The sequence below is a fragment of the Rousettus aegyptiacus genome, unplaced genomic scaffold (genome assembly GCF_014176215.1).
Source record: "Rousettus aegyptiacus isolate mRouAeg1 unplaced genomic scaffold, mRouAeg1.p scaffold_m13_p_9, whole genome shotgun sequence".
Lineage (NCBI taxonomy): Eukaryota > Metazoa > Chordata > Mammalia > Chiroptera > Pteropodidae > Rousettus > Rousettus aegyptiacus.
Genome location: NW_023416312.1, coordinates 104,867,019 through 104,886,362, shown reverse-complemented (window position 1 = coordinate 104,886,362; position 19,344 = coordinate 104,867,019). Strand labels below are relative to the sequence as shown.

The 19,344-nt window shown below is 42.8% G+C and overlaps 1 protein-coding gene across 8 annotated transcripts in view; it reads right to left on the bottom strand.

The window, feature by feature from the left end:
• The window catches only part of TAF1 (TATA-box binding protein associated factor 1), a 55,850-nt gene that overhangs the window by 26,368 nt on the left and 10,138 nt on the right, over positions 1-19,344 (bottom strand). For 7 of the 8 annotated variants that reach the window (XR_004952807.1, XM_036226519.1, XM_016151022.2 and 4 more), the window contains 17 exons: positions 19,134-19,307; positions 18,517-18,690; positions 18,183-18,287; positions 16,432-16,632; positions 16,128-16,269; positions 15,607-15,737; positions 14,853-14,933; positions 11,250-11,399; positions 10,902-11,021; positions 10,465-10,640; positions 9,735-9,913; positions 8,103-8,316; positions 7,512-7,677; positions 6,220-6,431; positions 3,635-3,743; positions 3,248-3,346; positions 2,789-2,966 (listed from right to left, as the gene is read on the bottom strand). Coding sequence is in view for 7 of the 8 variants with exons in the window: in XM_036226519.1 (XP_036082412.1) it covers positions 2,789-2,966; positions 3,248-3,346; positions 3,635-3,743; positions 6,220-6,431; positions 7,512-7,677; positions 8,103-8,316; positions 9,735-9,913; positions 10,465-10,640; positions 10,902-11,021; positions 11,250-11,399; positions 14,853-14,933; positions 15,607-15,737; positions 16,128-16,269; positions 16,432-16,632; positions 18,183-18,287; positions 18,517-18,690; positions 19,134-19,307 (2,611 nt within the window). In the remaining variant the exon portion in view is untranslated. The remainder of the gene's footprint in view (positions 1-2,788; positions 2,967-3,247; positions 3,347-3,634; positions 3,744-6,219; positions 6,432-7,511; positions 7,678-8,102; positions 8,317-9,734; positions 9,914-10,464; positions 10,641-10,901; positions 11,022-11,249; positions 11,400-14,852; positions 14,934-15,606; positions 15,738-16,127; positions 16,270-16,431; positions 16,633-18,182; positions 18,288-18,516; positions 18,691-19,133; positions 19,308-19,344) is intronic. The other variant, XM_036226517.1, reaches the window with a different exon arrangement.

The following is a 19,344-nucleotide window of genomic DNA, read 5'->3' as shown; positions in this document are numbered from 1 at the left end:
ACAGACTAAACAATAAACGAGACCAGCCATGAGCTAGCAATTGTTGAACTGGGTGAATAGGCGAACTAAGGTTTATTTACTTCTTTCTCCCCTCTCCACCTCTGCATATGTCTAACGATTCCCGCAAGACAGTTTTAAAAATACTGAGTATAAGCACAAATAATAAAAGAATATACTGGTTGCTATAAAATATGGAGGGGTTGCATATGCGTATCTGTGTACTGGGGAGGAGTAGGGAAGACTTGCTGTGACTGACGTTTGAGCAGCATCGTGAATGAAAGCAGAAGTCCATTAGGTAGATGGTATAACAGAAAGATAGTCCAGAGGGAGGGGAAAGTGTGCAGACACAGAGTAAAAGCAAATTCATGGAAACGTAAGCAGCACATTCCACGACGGGAACCCAAGTAGTTTGATACAACTGGAATACAGGTCCGTGTGGAGGGGAAACAGGAAACGGAACTTGGAAATGCGGGAGGGGCCACGTGGCCAAAGTCTCATAGGCGATAGAAAGCCACTGAAGATTTAAATTGGAGGATAATTTTTCAAATTTGTGTTTTAGGAAAAAACACCCTGTCAACAGTGTGAAGAATTAAGGCAAGCAGCAGAAGAAACCTTTAGAAGTTGTCACAAGAGGTCAAACAAGAAATGACAAGGGCTTCAACTGAGATCATAGCAGTGGAGACTGAAAGGGAGGGACACGTTCTAGCGAAAGCTAGAAGGTACAATTTACAGGACTTCATGCCTTCGGAGTGTGGGGAAGGGAGGGTGGAGTCAAAGGCCGCTAACGCTGCTCAGCTGCCCAGCTAGAGGGAGGAGAGTCCATCTGTAAGGCAATCAGACAGCTTCTGTAGGGTGCTGAAAAATGGCCATGTTGGCAGGTACCTGGAAACATGGAGTATAGGCTAGAGATAGTGCCATCAGCGGATATATGGTAGCTTAATTATGAGGATAAATAAGGAAGGTATCCTGGAAAGTACTCCTGGAAAAGGGAGAAGAAAGCACCGAAGCAGGAAAAAGTGGTCAACAGTACCAAACACCCCAAAGTTCAAGAAAAATTAATTCTAAGCACACACAAAGATAGATGCTCAACAACAAAGACAAATGCTATATGATCTTGCTTATATGTGGAACCTAAAAACAAAACAATGAACCCCGCAAACTCATAGAAAAAGAAATCAGATTTGTGGTCATCAGAGGCGAGTGGAGGGGAAATTGGAGGAAGGCGGTTCAGAGATGCAAACTTCCAGTTATGAGGCACATAAGCACGAGGGATGTCGCGTATGACGACTAGTTAACCCTGCTGTGGGATATCTATGTAAGGCTGTGAGAAAATGAGAACTTTTAAATTGCTCATTTTTTGCTAATCTCTCCACCCAAATGAACCCTGGGTATCCCAAACTCTGTATTTTTTAAAACCAACTCGCCTTCCCATTCCCCTTCCAATATGATTTTTGTTTAAATATTTACTCTCGCAACTTGAATGACAGTTGGGCCTAACAAAGTTATTCTTCTCTTGCATGTGTGTGGCACTCTGCTAGGCCATGGGAATACAAAGATGAGTAAGACTTGGTCTCTGGGAGGTCCCAAAGCGGTGGGAGGATCAGATATATAAATAATTATATATAACACAATAAGAGCTATAAAAGTTGATTTGATTGTACTAGTGGGCCCAGAAGATTTAAAAATGGGTATTTGGGGCAATCTGAATAACTCTTCATGAAGAGATGATGAGCTGTTCTGGAAATATGAATGGAAATTCATCACTGAAAGGAAGGAAAGGGCATTCTAGACAGAGGGCAAAGACTGTCTAAAGGCATAAAGACATGGCAGAGGGTATGTCATGCAATATACTGCTGAGTACAGCAGGAGTCTATAGTAGGTAGGAGAGCCAGTCATTGGCAATGAGACGAGATAAATGGGTCAGGCCTGCTCTACCTGCAAAAGGTCCTAACACCTGGGTACTCAGAGAAAACTGAGGTGCCTGTGAGAGGTTAGACAACTTCGCTAGCTAACTCAACCAGCAAGTGGCAGAGCCATGACTCACACTCCATACGCACAGAATCCCTCCATTTACATATGAATTTGTACTCAAGGGCACAGCTGGAAACCTTTATCCTCTACATGCAGAAGCTGTACTGTTTCCCCCTTTAAAAATCCGAAGATTTCTTCCTCCCTGCCTTTCCAGTTTTTTAAGCAAAATACAAGAATGCCTCTATGATAGGTCTGTAGACCAAGTGGAGGCCTCACACACAGCACACCTCTGCATGGCTCCACCCACACCAAATGGCTCTCTTCTATTTACCCAGGCCACTTCTCCCTCCCAAGACTCTGCATGTGATTGTTTCATATCAACAGATTAAGACTCCAAATTCTCCAGAGAATATGTAAAAAGTAGGGGGAAATAACAATATACAGTGGACCCCTGACCAGTGCAGAGCCTAGGGGCGCTGACCACCCATGCGGTGGACGCTCTGAAACTGCAGGAGGTCCTCCGCATACTCAGACTCACAACCACCAGCTGACCCTGGAACAACCTGGCTTTGAACCTCAAGGGTCAACTGAAAAATCTGCACATAAACGGACACCTGCCGTTCAAATCCATGTTGTTCAAGGGTCAGCTGTACCTTAAATGACTAAAATGTACACTGGCTAACTTTCATAAGCCCAAAATACACTAATACATTACGGGTCCTTCGGTCAGTCTAAGCTAGTCTGAACTTAAGCCTAGTACGGGAGAAAGGAGGAGCTGCGAGGTGACCTCCACACTCAAAGAACAGATGATTCTTACCATTGTAGGTTGCACTGTTTTTCACAATGAGCTCCAAATGCTCTCTGAACTCTTCCCGAGACGGGTAGAGGCGCTTACGCACATTTTCACGGAGTGTTTGTAAGTCCATCGGCCGAGTGATGATTTTGTAGTAGTCCTTCACAACCTTCGCGTTGACTGGGGTGTGGAAAGGGTATGTCTGTGCAAACAAGAGCCAGCACCATCCATAAGCAAAGAACACCTGTCAGAACCAATTCCTGAATACTCACCTCTACCTGTCTACCTGGCCATTGACTCTCAAAACAATCTCTTTAGATGGAAAAGGTCTGTTTCCTCTACTAAATGGTTTAAAAGAAAAAGCCCCAAAAGACATCCCCCAAAATTAGGAGTTCCAGGTATCCAGGACTATACTGCCCTCTACCTGAAGTCACAGACAGAACGCAGCCATCACTATGGTAGCTATAAATGCAATAAACTCACATTTGGAAGATCTCTCATGTCATTGATGATAGACTCTAAGATGGATGACAATGTCACCATGGGATCTGTCCGACGCCGGTGGATAGACTTATGAGGTCTCTAAGGAGAAACAAGGAAATCAGAATACTTCTACACATTAAAAAAATAAATACTTCTTTACTGTGACCAAAACTTATTCAGTAGTGCTACTCTTTAAAATTAAAAAAAAAAAAAACCACAATACTTTCTAGCTAGACAAATATATTATGGGAAACTTGCACTAAGCAGTACACATAATTTTCAGGGCGAGGCCAAAAGGAGACTCTATGGCTGTGTCAGAGCAAGGAGTCAGAAGGCTGAGGAATCAATGAGAACCCTGTTTGGTCAGAAACCAGGCAAATAACTCACATTCAAATAGTCACAGTGAACGGTGGTTCCAACTCGCCGTTTCTTCTTGGGAGGAAGTTGCTGTTTAGGGAACTTGAGAACCAGAGATTTTCTGCGAACTTCATCTGCACTGAAATCAATAACACTTTCATAGTTTGCAGTCCCTATTTCTAGTCCCCGGAAAAGCAGCAACTACACTGGAAAAGTCCAAGTGCCTGAGTGTGAGCCTGAGAAGGAGAAAGCCAAACCGAAGGCCAGACATCCACATCCTAAGGCTCAAACCAGGCAAGGGCTCATCAGGTCTCCAAACTTAAAGAAATGGGCAAGCTACAGCTTCGCCTCGGTTTCCTATTTGGAAGTTAAGGGAACGAGGCTAAAAGAACTTCAAGGATCCTTCTACCTCCCCCATTTTATCTAAAGGGTAAAAGGCTAAGAAACAACTTATTCAGAATGGAAACAAGGAGAAAATTAAAAATTGGTTTGAAAAGAAAAAACTAATTTGAGTTCTCCTCAATCCCCACCTTGTTCCCTTCCACTGTATGGGACCAAGATACATTTTCCTTTTCTAACGTGCTTCAAAACATGACTGCTATGCTGATAAATTAAATCAACAAGGACAGAAAAAGAATCTAAAACTTAAAAACAGAAAGATAACAGTATACCACATTAAAAATTACACTCCAAAACTGATTCAAATATATTTTGAATATAAAATCGTCTGACCATACAACTTCAGTGCCATATAGTCCAAGGACAACAAACTAGAGAAAATACCTTGACTCTATAGGTTAGTTGTTAGTAGGGGAATTAGTATTCTAATTCTCAAACTATTTTGTATGTATCATAGGACACAGCAAACGAAAAAATATATTGATGTTTGGCACTAGAGAAAAGATACAAATATGAAACGGGGGAAGGCGAGAAAGAATCTGCAGATACAACCTGAACTGGAGGTGTTGCCATAAAGTTATGATTTATAACACATGCATACTTCCTAGTTCTGCCCACTAACAGCCTAGAAGCAAAGACATCTCTGTGGCAATGAGCACACATAATGCCCAGATCTTAGTTTCCAAATATCATTCCCCAATAAACAGAATCAAGACTCTTCTAAAGAAATGGCTGATTCTAGCTAGGCCTGGGACAGAAAAATTTCAAGGCGAGCCTGAACACCTTGTGCCAGAAAGCAAAGAAAGTTCTCAAATGGACACAGGATCTGGCTTGAAGGGGTCAAATTTGGGACAATATGGGCATCAAAATTAATAAAGAAGCTAATGAATTATATATTACACTAAGTTTACAAAAGAAAGAAATTTCAGAATCCACAGTAGTACTCAAAAAGAGAGGGGAAACTCTTCTTCATAGAATGGCCAGTTAATGTAGAAAGAATGCTAGAATCAGAAAAACCATTATTTTGCAACCCCAAATGTAGTAACTGAGGTAAACAGTGATCATCAATGCACACTAAAACTACTGAGAGAATGACTGTTAGGGAACACGACATTCACCCACATACTAATTACAGAGGGGAAAAAACACCTTTAATATAGAAGAATCTGGGGATTGGCACTTAAATAAGATGATTAAAACAGTAAGAAAACCTGACATTATGTGCTTCCTGATGGGGTGTGTTAACATACGTAATATCATCTACGTAAGTAACCTTGCCAAAGACATTTAATCTGAATACGATCAATGAGACAAGAACCTGACAAATCAAGAATGTGGGATATCTTATAAGGCAATTGGCCTGGGCTTTTCAAAAAAATTCAATGTCACAAAAAAACAGAAGATATGGGGAAGACAATCTAGATTAAGAGCGACTCAGAAATACTTAATGTTCGAACTGGGATTGGATCCTTAATTTGGGGATAGGCGATTAACAGGACACGGGGATAACTAAAGACATTTGAATAAGGGTTGAATGTTAGATACTGTGGAGTTAATGTCAATTTTCCTAGATATAGTAATAGTATCATGTTTTGATGTCCTTATGCTAAAGAATTTATAAGTGCAACATCATGATGCCTGCAACTTATTTCCAAGCAGATCAGGAAAAGAAGTTTTCTTAGATATATAAAGCTGAAACAGATGTGACAAACGTTAACAGTTGTTAAATTTAGAGAAATAGTACACTGTAATATTCTTTCGACTTCTCTGTCGCTTGCAATTTCCAAACTATGAAGTTAGGGGAAATGTTTTTTTAATTTAAAAACTTCTGCACTTGATTAAGTTCTCTTGGCAAGAGACAAGTAGGTATAAGCATAGTTTATGTCACACTAATCTTCCTGAATGGTCATTAGAACATCGCAAAATTAGGGACCTCACAAATATTACTAAGGCCTGGAAGTAGAACAGGAAGAACATCCACTGTGCTTCATTTTTTTTAACCTTCCCATTTTTTTTAACCTCTTCCATTTTTTTAACCTTCATAACTACCCTGGTGAGGGTGGTTTTATTTTGTAAAAAGGAAACTGACCCCTAGGAAAGGTAGGTAGAATGCCTAAGGGCAAGTGGTGGAGCCTAATGAGTGCTTTATGAAAAAAAGACTATAATTTTCATTGCTGCCAACAATTACTGAGGAAAATTCAGTGACTATCCCTTACCTCTCAATGAGCTGCTTCCCCAAGACAATCTTGGTCCCTTCGACCTTGATCAGTTCTTCATTATCGTTATGAATGACTGTCTTTTCCAACTCCTCCTCCTGCTCCTCTGTCATGGCAACAGGATTAGAAGGTGGGGCATTTGTTTGATAATAGAGGGGGCAGAATTTGTTGGTCCTCATGTGTCCAATGGCACCACAAGCCCCACATTTCAGCTACAAAAGGAAAAGTATCAGTATGTCAGAAGTAAGCACGCTGCATGATGTCAGCTCTAACACGCACACACACACACAAGGCGGGAGGGAAACAAAGACAGGCTCAGAGCTTTTGTTCTAAATACGGCTCTCAAGAAGCCACTGGACAAAAGTGCACATACGGAGACGACACTGAAACAAACCCAGACAATGATCGTTTCTTTAAAATCAAGTAAGAAAGAAAAGGGGGAGGCTTTCCACCCCCGATTAAAGTAGTAAACTGTGACGATGCTACGTGTACAGGAGAAAGGCTGCTGGCCAGCACTGGCAGCCAGCGCAGGCACATTCCTAGCCCCTAGGAAAAGGCTCGGAAGCAGCAAGTCTCCATCTTAGTTTCGCAACTGACCCGTTTCATCTGTAAAATACAGTCAACACTGCACCCTAATTCTGTAACATCACACATGAGAAAGGAACATTACAATACTTGAACGATCTCAGTATGTGTTACCAGCAGTCTACGCTCGCCGAGAATTTTATCGTTTACCACGGGCTTCCCGTGCATTCTATTCCTTCCTATGACCACACTGAAGCAGGTACCACTTTACAGAAAACAGGTTTAGAGAGGTTAGGAGTGGAGAGCTAGTAACTGGCAAAGCAGACCTGAGTCCCAATCTTCCAAGTGCAAGTCCATGGCTCTTCCCCCCGCACAGCTTCTTCGCCCCACGGCACGCGTTACGGCTACACTGCACAGTGATACCTGGAATCCTGCCTAAGTTGTGCAAAGCAACGTGCACTTTGTTTCTCTTGCTTTTCACACATACAATCTAAAAACAAGATGTGTATGTGTATACGTGTGTACACGTAAAAAAAAAGCACCAGGCCTAGCTTGACTCCTAGAAAATATTTCTGACGTATCAAGTAGGAAATAACACCAGGTTAGGTCTAACGCTGTCGATACCAGTCACACTAGTGCTGAGAACACCCGAGGAGCCCTGTCACTTGGAACTAGCTTTTCGGGACACCGCCCTCATTCCCGGGAAGCAATAGGGGAGGGTGTTTTCCTCCTCTTCGTCGGTGACTGCCGTGCCACCCTAGACTTACTTTGAGGTCAGGACGCTCCTTCATTTTTTTGGGCTTCTTCTCGGGAGGCCCCTTAAGCTTCTCCTTCTCCTGGTTCCGCTTCAGCCGCCTCAGCTGCTCCTGAATCCGCCGCCGCTCTTTTCGCATCTCTTCTCGATGCTGTTCGTCAAAAAGGGCAAATTTTCGGCTGAATGACAGGGGACATAAATCACAGGACCGTGAGCAAACCTGAACCGAGACGACTGTCGAGACAGCTGCACAGCTCCAAACTAAAAACCTCCATCCACGCTAAAACGAAAAGGGGCGACCTGGCAGCCCGCCCCCCCCCCTCCCCGCTCACAGGCCTTCCATCTGCAGGGACACCACCTCGGGATGAGCGTCATCGCCGAGGTTCTTGCCAACCAGCTAACCAACCAACCAAAACGCAAAGGACCCAGGTGGACCTGAAAAGACGCCTTTGTCCTGCGGCAAATTTGGAATTCCCCCTGGGACCTGACTCTGTCGGAACCCAAAGCTCTAAAAGGCAAGACGGTTCTCGACTAACAGACTTCTGGGAACAACTGCAGGATCCTGACACTCTCGGCACAGTGGAAAGCGGTGAGCCAAACTCACATGAATTCCTCATCTTTCGTGGTCCGGATGCGCACGTAGGCATCTATGACTGCTGGCTTCCGGACCGTCTCACAGCGAACATACTCTTTCCCCTCTTCGTCTCGAAATGTGCGATAAATCTTGAGACAACGGCCAGTGGCAGAAGAGTTAAGACTAGTCACAGAAGCTGTGTCATCATCTCTGTGATTGTTTCCTGCTGCTGCTGAGCCTGCTGCTGCAAGGCAGAAAAAGATTTCCACACATTCCCCCTACCACCCAAACGGCCATTTTCTTGGGGTTGAGTGGAGGCCTCGAAGCTCAACATGCACATGAAACTACGGTTCTACAGAGAACATCGAAATCCCCACCGGCACCCAAATATACTGATTTGTCCCTTCCTGGTTTCATCTTACCACTGCCAATGTTCCCACTTTCCTCAGTGCCAAAAGTCCTGAGAGGATCTCAAAGAACTATGTTACAGTGGACAGAAGAGCAGTAGCTGTGTTGATTCCTCTGAGCCACACACAGTGCAAGAGGAAAACCCAAGCAGGAAGCGGTTGACAAGCACATTAAAGAAAAGCACCCGAGCACCCGGGGAGGGGGAATGACACCGCAGAAACAAGTCCAGAGTCTGAAGGCCTAGAGTATGCTTCTCAAACTTTAATATGAATAAATAGGAATCACCTGAGGAGCTCATTAAAATACAGATTCTAATGCAGCAGCTTTAGGGTGAGGCCTGAGAGTCTGCATGTCTAACAAACGCCCACGTGATGTAGATACTGCTGGTCCAGGACCACACTGGTGAAAAGGCTTTATCACATGTTTACAAAAGTAGTCAAAACAACAGAATTATACAAAGTTTTTACAGAGAGAAAGAAACAAAGGAAAGACTATTATGAGTGAGAATAGTCGTTTCAACCTTCATCTTCAGCCTTTATCCTCCCTCTCAGTATCTACATCCAGGTTTTCCACTGCCTGCCAGACACCGTCCTGGGAAGGGGCAGGGGACCTCCACCCCGCATGCTACGCCTTCCCTTCCGACACTTGCTTCTCACTTTGAAAGGTACTACTTGAACCAGAGGTATCCCGCCCTTTGGGCAAGCCCCGAGGTGAAACCTTAAGGTCACCTTGGTTTCTCTCCTTTCATCCCCAATGTCCACACCCCAAACCAGTTCAGGCCTTCAGAACCCCAGCCTCCACTCCACTCCTACCATTTTTGGTTGCTTATTTGAAACTTTTTAGGGTCTAAGACCTCTTTGAGAATCTTCCGAAAGCATGGATCTTCTCAGAAAAGGCACATTTGCACGGAATTTCACATGCGATTTGAGGGTTCAAGAACAACCCCCAAATTTACCCATTAAACGCTCTCAGCCTCTAGGATGAACGCCCAGAAAGCTCACTTGACGTACAGTACTGAGACCCCCAGCTTGGCCAGGCCTGACAGAGGCAGTAGCAGATTTGCAGCTTCTCTTCGATTTGTGCCCAAACCTAGAGTCCTGTTTTCAGTAATCTGTCCCTCATCTACAGGCTTTTCTACACTCATCCCCTACTTCTTCTGCCTCCAGATTTGCCTCAGTTACTAGTGTCAAGTGATTTACACTGTTTCGATCCTCCTCTTTTTTGCCTGTCTGTCTGTGAAGCCACTACCCTCACCCAGTAGCATCCGCTGTAGTTCCTTCCGCTCCTGCTCCTCCCGTTCGCGTGAAAGCTGAGAGCTGGTTTTTTTATTCTGCAACATGTTCTCGATGTTCTTCCCCATTTCTTCAAAGTCACTGTCTTCGGCTGAGCTGCTATCTGTGTCAGTGGATAAGACTTCAACTGATGACAAAACCCTAGAAAGAGAAAAAATGTTAAAAACATGGTTTCAGTAGGCAAGAGTAGGAACTTGGCACATCGACCTTAAAAAGGAATACTCAAAATCCACTAAGACATGTAGCCCTTCACAGAAAAGTTTTAGAGCATTTGTAGACATTCAGTCAACAAGGCAAGTTTGAAACGTGCATTTCACATCCAGAATTCCTGGAGAAAGCCTGAGAAACATATCAGCATGCCGCTCATTTTTAACAGGGCATTATCACCCTCTCACCAGTAAGCCTTCAGAAAACAGACGCTACCTGTCCCCGATCACCACTGCAATGGCTGCCAAGCCTAAGGAGACCACAAAAGTGGTCATGGAACCAAAGCTCAAACCGAGTGCCTCTTGACAGTCGAAACCTCTGTCAAGCAGGTTCTCTAGCAGTGCTATGCACAGACCCCGCCCTCAATGCTCTCAGACACCTGACCAGGTAATTGTTCTGAGGTGACCTCCCAGTCATTAGAAAACAGTGCTGGGACCCCACCGCCACGTCCAGCTTGGATTTTTTACAGCTCTGCAACAACGTACTTGTTCTGTAGGTCAAAGATGCGCTGACATTCCTCTTTGTAACGCTCTTGATGCTCAGCCACAGAAAACCTCGATCCGCGGGCAAATTTACTCATGGGCCCCTCTCCAGAGCGGGCCTGCTCTGTTGACATTGTACGTACCACATCGATCACTTCCCAGCGGGACAACTTTTTAATCTACAGGAGGGTTTGACACACACGCATACAAATCATTAAGGGATCTCAAATAACTAAGGAACACGGTTAGAGGAATAGACAAAAAAAAACTACCCAAAGAAGGTTAAACAGAAAGGTTTGGGAAAGTTAGATATCCAAGATCCAGTTGAGTACAACCCACACCACAAAACTCTTCAGACGGTTCCTTCTACCTGCTTCCTGGCTTTTCCTTCTGCATACAAAGCCCCTAAGAGCCTCAAAGTTTTCCTCTTCCACACCCACCTCTTCCTCAGGAACACCAAATTTACGTAGCAGTTGCTTGGCATTTTTCAGAGACAGGCGACGGAGGTCTGCATCTGTTCCTGTCACTGTCTTCTTCACGGGCTGAGGCTCTTTATCATCCTACCTCAAAACCAGAACAAAACAGGTTAAGAAACCCACTAAGCTTAATTCCTTCTAGTAGGTATCTAAGTTCATCATGGCAGCTTAACTGCTCTCCACAACACAGGGTACTAACTGCTAGATAATTGTGGCCCTAACTGCTTTCCAGAGCCTCCACCTCACCCACCACTTCGCCCTCCATTTCCTCATCCATTAATTTTCAGCTTCTGGGAATTCAGACAGTCTTACCTTTTGCTGTGTTGGTTTGTTTGGAATCTTCACATAGGAGAATCCTTCACCACACCCCGTGGGATCTGCCACCCCAGTCACCTCCAGGAGACACTTGCCCTTCATGGCAGCAATGAAGGCCCTTGTGGTGTTCCAAGGAGCAGTGCGAACCTGAGGTATAATAAAAGATCCTAAGAGCTGGGGGGAAGTTCACTGTATGTTCAGCCATACTTACAAGGCTGGAGTAATTACGAAAATGTACAATCTGAGGCTTTCGTAAACTGTCCACGAAAAGTAACAGCTACATCAAGCTACCCAGAACTTAGCTTGCTGTTATTCTTTCCCACGGTAGTTACCTCATGTTACTAAAAAGAAGGCGAGATCTCAGACAGTGCAAGGACCATGTGGAACTGTGGGACCATTCAGCCCACTTATCCTTGAGCTTAACTGAGAGTCCTCAAAGACCGTGTGCCCCGCCAATGCGCAGAGGCATTAGACTGATGACTGCATTTGCATGTCCAATTGCTCAAATGGCCCCATTAGAATCACCTGTATATTCTCATGCTTTACAAAGCACTGGCCCCGTCCCCGGCAGCACCAAACCTAAGACCATTCTACCTCTGACACTGGTTTGGTCAAAGCCTGTCCTCTCCTGGGACCCTAAATAGTATTTACTAACCACACAAAATAATCAGGGCATTAAGACAAAGAGAATGTGCTCGTCCATGAAGACCAGTCAAGATTATACATGATTAGCTAGAGAGTGGCCAGTTCTCTATCCAAGATTTAGTCTTGAAGACCATTTAACAGAACTTTTAATTTCTAAAACTCTTAAGACATTCACTTTTCACTCCAGTCTCAAAAGAACAGTACAACAATGCTTCTGTTCCTGCACTGTCTGACCTCATTTACAATCACTCATTCATTCACTTATTCATTTGACCATCTACCACACGTGAGTGCTACTTTCTCATGGACCTCATGTTAGCAAGGAAGAGACAACCAACCAATCAAATTCAATGGTCCGCGATCAGTGCTATGATAGGAAAGGAAACAAAATGCTATTTGTACATAAAGGATGATGATCCAATCTGAATGAAGGGTATGAGTGAGGGCAAGAGTCAGGGAAATGTTCTAAGAGAGTATAACTTGTAAGTGAAGGTCAACAGTACAAGAGTGAACAAAAAATATTCTAGGCACAGGCAACAACAGCAGTTATGAAGTCCTGGGAGGCAACAGAAATAAATTTAGGGAACTGAATAGACTTTAATATGTTTGGAGCTTAGAGTACAAGATGCGCAACGACAGATGAGAGGATAGGGGCAGACGGAGACCCAAGATTCTTGTAAATCATGGTAAGGACTTGTTCCTGAAAGAAATAAGGACCCAAAGGATGTGTCTGGACAAGAGAGTATAATAACAAATGGTACTAGAATAATTGGACAGTATTCATATGCAAAAAATGAACCTTAATCTATACCATGCACCCTATACAAAAATTAACTCAAAATGGATCTAAATATAAGGTCTAAAAACAATAAAACTTTTAAAAGGAAACATGAGAAAATCTTTGTGACCTTGAATTAGATAAAAACTTCTTCGATACAACACCAAACAAGCGACAGAAAGGATTGACAAGTTGGACTTCTGCTCTTCAAGACTGTTAAGACAACTAAAAGACAAGCCACTGACCGGGAGAAAATCTTTTCAAATCACGCATCTGATAAAGGACTCAACCTGGAATACCTAAAGAACTCTCGAGGTTCAGTAAGAAATCAAGCAACCAATTAAAAATAAAAATAGGCGAAAGAGATGAACACACACTAGATCAAAGAAGATATCTGGATGATAAATGAGCACATGAAAAGAAGCTCAACACTCTTAGTCATCAGGGAAATGCAAATTAAACTACAGTAAGATCACTTCATGCCCCCCAGGAGGGCCATAAACAAAAACAGAAAATACGTATTGACAAGGATGTAGAGAAATTGCCAGTCCCACACGCTGCTGGTAGGAATGTAAAACCGTGCAGCCGCTGTGGAATACAGCCTGGCAGTGCTTCCAAAGGTTAAACAGAGAATCACCGTATGATGCAGCAATTCCACTTTTAGGTATTTATACAAGAAAAAAGGAAACATCTGTCCAAACGAAGATGTATGCGTGAATATTCATAGCAGCTTTATTCATAATAGCCAAGAATTGGCAACAATCAAAATGTCCTTCAGTGGGTTACTAGCTATTTGAATTGTGACACAGTCACACTATGAAATAAATTGTAGCAATAAAGAATAGCAATCTATCAATATACACAATAGCCTGGATGAATTGCAACATAATTGCAGATTTAAAGAAGACAAGGATACTTTCAACAAGTGGTGCTGGGGAAACAGAATATCCATACACAAAACCAAGGAGGTTGAACCTACACCTTATACGTATAAAGAATTAACTCAAAATGGATCAAAGATCTAGACATAAGAACTAAAAATATAAAACTCTTAAAAGAAAAATACAGGGAGCAAGCTTCATGACACTGGCAATGATATCTTGGTATGGAATCAAAAGCACAAGACACAAAAAGGAAATTAGATAAACTGGACTGCATCAAAATTAAAAGTGTTTCTTCATCAAAGGACACGACATAGTGAAAAGGCAACCTATGGAATGGGAGAAAATACCTGTAAATCATACATCTAATGAGAGATTAATATCCAGAATATGTAAAGAACTCTTACAACTCAACAAAAAACCACCCTATTCAAAAATGGGCAAAGGACTTGAATAGACATTTCTCACAAGACATGCAAATGGCCAATAAGCACGTGAGAAGATGCTCAAAAACATTAATTATGAGGAGAAATGCAAATCAAAACCCCAATGAGATAATACCTCATACCCATTAGGATGGCTGCTATCAAAAAAATAAAAACAATAAATAACGAATGTTGGCAAGGGTGTGAAATAATTTAAACTCCTATACAGCATTGATAGAAATGTAAAATGGTGCAGCTGCTTTGGAAAACAGTATGGATGTTCCTCGAAAACCTAAAAAAATAAATAGCACATGATCCAGCAATCCCACCTCTGGGTATATATGCAAAAGAACTGAAAGCAGGTAGCTGCGCACTCACATTCACAACAGCTAAGACGTGGAAACAACCCAAATGTCCAACGATGGGTGAATAAATAAGAAAAATGTGGTCTATACATACAATGGAGTATTAGCCTAAAAAGGAAGGAAATTCTGACATACATTACAACATAGACGAATCTTGAGAATATTATGCTACAGGAAATAAACTTCTCACATCAAAACAAACACTGTGTGATTCCTCTTAGGTGAAGTACCTAGAGTAGTCCAATTCACAGAGACAGAAAGCAGAACAGTGGTTGTCAGAGAAGAGGGAAGGTGGAGAGAACACAGGGATTTTAACGGGACACTGAGGAACTTCTGGGAGCGACAGACACACTAAAGATTCCACAGGTATAAACATACCCCAAGACATGCCATACCGTACATTTTGAGTACATGCTGTTTATTCTGTATCAATCTTGTGTCAATAAAGCTGGGTTTTTTAAAAGGATAAATGAAGTGTACTAACAAAAATTAGTGTAAAGCCTTACCTCATCATCTATCTTCATCTGGAAATCTTCCTCATTTTCTTCTTCTGGAGCAAAAAAGGACTTTTCACCATAGCCGGCATCCTGGAAGAGGATAAAATCATCATCAATAAACTAATCGATAAATTGGAAAACACAAAACACGAGTTACACTGAACACCAAGTACAGAATACGAAAGCACGTTTTGCATACAGAATAGATTCTGTACAGTCTTCACTGTATCTGTCGCCATGCTACATCCTTAGGCTGCCCTAAGATATAGCACCACAGTGCAAGGGCCTTACCAGCCGATACATGGCACATAGGAAGCTAAATGGCAATGCTCATTAAGTCAGTGGGACAGAGTCATGTTACCCCACCCTAGCTAGATCCTTCCGATCTTAGCCAGAGGACACTGGGCTTCTCTGAGCCACGTGCGCAGCACCATCATCATCTCTGGCCACCAGGAAGGTAAGAAACTGAGAAGTACTTTCCCTGCTTACACACCTCTCTTGTAAAGAACAGGGCCTACCCAAATGGATGAGGCACCATTTTCAAGGCAAAACAATGTGCCCTCGGTCCCTCGTTAAGCCATCCCACTGACATTTACACTGTCGTTTTCCCCAGCACCAATGTATGCAGAGTACCTCAGAATTTTGAAATAACTGGTAATAGCCTAGTAACCATCATTTCTACACCAGTGAGCACCATTCTCATCCTCATCTCTGTGAAAACACCCACAGGCACAGGTAGCGCTGAAGAAAAAGGTGTTTTTACCTTCAGTCGCTGCTCCGCAGCTATCATGCTGTAATAAGCACAGCACTGCTCTGGAGACACCATAGCTCTGATCTCTTCTTCGGTGGGTAAGCGGAAATCCGATTTCAGCACCCACCAATTTGAGTCCATCCCTAGAAAAGATGAGAGAGAGAATGAGACTGTGCTGAATTCCCAAGGCCCTGTTATTGACAGCAACAGGGATAGCAAACCAAGACTGAACCAGGCATTGTTCTAGAAGGCAGCAGCAGGCCTGGACGGAGTTAGCCTGACTGGCCAAGAAAAGCTGTGCTGCTGGGTTTCCTACATCTCATCTAAGACCTCCAACGACCACGCTGCGTTTCCCGGCGGGCAAAAATCAAAAAGCCATCAGAGCTTAAGATGATTTACTACCTCTCCCCCTTTTGATGACTACCAATTTCTATTTCCGATTTATGAACTGTATGCTTATCCTTTAATTGAAAGCCATGATTCCTATCTTGGAAAGAGGCAGAGGGAACAAATAATCCGCCACAACGGACGACCTGTGCGTTTGAAGTCGGCGCAGAGCTTCAGCCTCTTCCGGATGCTGCTTTCTGAATGGGAAGGAAAAGCTTTTTTTATATCTTCCATTCGGATCCGCCGTGGCCGATCCAAACTCTTCCAGAAGAGACGGTAAATGAAAACCTGCCCGACAAACCAAAGGTTTATGTAGCAGAGTAAACGATGAAAGTCCTCAGGGCCCCTTCCACTGCTGAACCCTTTATGCTTTTATCTTTCCTGACGTGCCCCCAAATATACATACCCTGTCATGGGCACCCTGATCCCCTCTCTGCCTCTCATTCTTACCTGGAGAAAGTCTCGAATATGTGTATTGGCCCTTTTGGAGTTGGGCCCCGGAACTTCGAACAAGGGGCACTGCTGGCCAACCACAAAGATATCCACCAATTCCCGAATATAGTAACCTTGTCTTGTCCGAATGATAAGGAAATCAGTTTCTGGCATCTTATGAAGATAAATTGGAGCACGAAAAAGATTGTTCTCAAATGCCTAGCGAAAGTGAAAACACAGAATTTACATACAGAGAAGCCCTAGGACATTCAGCTAATGATGAAGGAAAATCGAGCTGCTGTGCTCTCCGTCCCCATTCCACCATCTCAGATCCATCCGGCAACGTAAATAAACTGTAATACGGACTATGCAGTGGGATTAGACAGGTAACGTCTTACCACTGGCTATCTTTAAGAGTCACCAGTTGGGGAGCTTAATGATGTGGATTCAAATGACACTGGCTGCTCTGCTGCTATACACTGTCTAACACCAGATAACATCTCTGAGCTTCATTTTCCTCAGCTACAAAACAGACACTTAAAATGCCTGTACCTCACAGGATTGCTATGGGAATCATATATGAAAATTAACTTTAAAAACTAACAAGTTCTATACTGGCTATCCTAGATCCCAACATAGACTCTGACATAATGCAGATGAGATCAAAATATTCGTTAAATAAATTAAAGACAGAAAAAAGTAGAAAGTGGGCTAGAGGAGACTAAACATGTAGGACTGAAACATCTGAGCTTGTTTAAGTGACAGTCAGACAGGGATCAACTGTCACAAGAAGCATGTGACGCTAAAGACAGACTTCTCAGAAAATCAGAAAAGTGGACAGAAGAAGAATCTTCAACATTTGGGTATGGAAAATCTAAATGTGAAATACAAAAAGAAAAAATTACAGAAGATACAAAGGATCTTCAACAGACAACAGAAGCAGCCACAAAAGGAGATGGATTGGTAGAAAATCTCAAAAGGAAGTTACAGGGGGAGAATGTCAGAACAGTATAAAATACTCAAAATGTGGCGGGAAGTGGACTACAGATGTAAAGGATAAAGAAAAGGCTTTGCAGATGCTTTTGTAGAATGAGCAACAGTAAGAAGGGAATAAACTCGGTACAAAAGTAGGGAGAGTGGTTAAGATGGCTAAGAAAAATCCAGTGGAGGAGAAAAGGCAGGAAGTGCTAAAGATGTCCTCACATCATTGTGGGCCTCTAAGCTGCCCCCTGACAAAATGTGTAAAGGCCATGCTACTAAGGGGCCTCTCTACATCCAGCAGAACAAAGAAGGGCGGGGGAACCTTCACTGTCGCTGGAGACCGCATGCTTCAGGTGTGGTTCAATACGCAACATGACCGCAATTAATATAATCAAAACATACCAGTTTTACACATACAAATTAAAATTAACTATAGTAAAGTATCAATCCCAGGTTGACTTTCCTATTCCACCCAGATGTTTCTGGACTTCTTACCAGTGTGTATTTTCAAAAAGCTACTTTTAAATATCTAGTCTATGTGCTTACTTTTTGAAAGATTTTATTTTCTTCTTAGTTTCAGGTTTTTTTTTAAATTTAACCTATGAATAACACAATGAAGAGCCAGTTTTAATAGAAAGATCAAAGAAACTCCTGGATTGTACTGCTCTCCCCCATATTTGATACCTGGATAGTATCTCAATCACCTAGAATCGGTTCTCTCTAGGCCGACTGGCTCCTCACCTGTCAACTACCCTAGGAACGAGTTATAACAGGAAAGAATCCCTCACCTGCAGCAATTGGCCAGGATGGAGAGAGCCTAGGAAAGGAGAAGTATGGCAGTACACGGTTTCTCCGTATTTACAGTCGGGGGCTCCGGGATCTTTTCCAGGTTTCTATAGGGAACAGCAGACCGCGTTACTGTCACAGAACCTAATCAATAAACCTGCACAAAATATTCCATGAGCATGGCATTTTACTAACTTACACTAACTGCAAAAAAAGATACCCTTCCTTTCTCCCAAGAAATTTACAGTGTAGAAAAGACAAAATACATGTTCATAAGTTATCACTGGATAGCTAACTACAGCTATGTTAATAAAGATTTTCTGAACGGAGACTCACCCGCTTATAGTAGTTTTTTATCTTGGTTGCCATGCCAACCTGCATCATTAATGGTCCATTTTCCTCACTATATTCTGCTAGAATAAGATCTCCATCTTTGCCTGTGAGGTCCTGAGGTGTGCGCATGAAAAACATCTCTCCACCACCTGAAGCTTGCCTCTCTTGTTCTCTCATCTGCCCAGAACAAAAAGAATACAATCCAGCTCCTGAAAGGACAATCACTTCACACATTGATGCTGTTCATTCAGAGACAACACTAAAAATAATTTTACCTTGCCTTTTTCAATGTCATTGCAAAAGTTTTCAAACATATAAACATTATCCCATGTCCTAGATACAACTGTTTACATTCTTGCCATTTGTTTTAGTTATAACTCTCTCTCTAGAGATTCTGAACTATTTTTGAAAGTTGCAGTTATCATGGCACACACTTTACAGCTTAGACATTTTCGCATGCATCTCCTAAAAATAAAAACACTCTCCAAAATGACACTATTCTATCACATCAGAGAGAATAAAACACTAATTCCCTAATGTCATCTAACATCCAGTCCATTTCCCCAATGTATACTTTAAAGTCTTCTATAGCTGTTTTTCTCACCAGGGTTCGAGCATACCTTAGCCTTCTTTTTGATGTGCTTCAGCAAGGGCTGGACTGAGTGGGGACCCGGCTGTGATAGTGCCCCGAAGGAGTACTTCTTCAGAGGTGGGCGATGGAACTGCCGGAGTTTGATGGGCCCCATGTGGGTGGGAAAGAAGGGCTGCCGTAACTCCACTGCCGGAATCGAATGCTGGAACAGAAAAGATGGAAATTCAAACTGAACACTA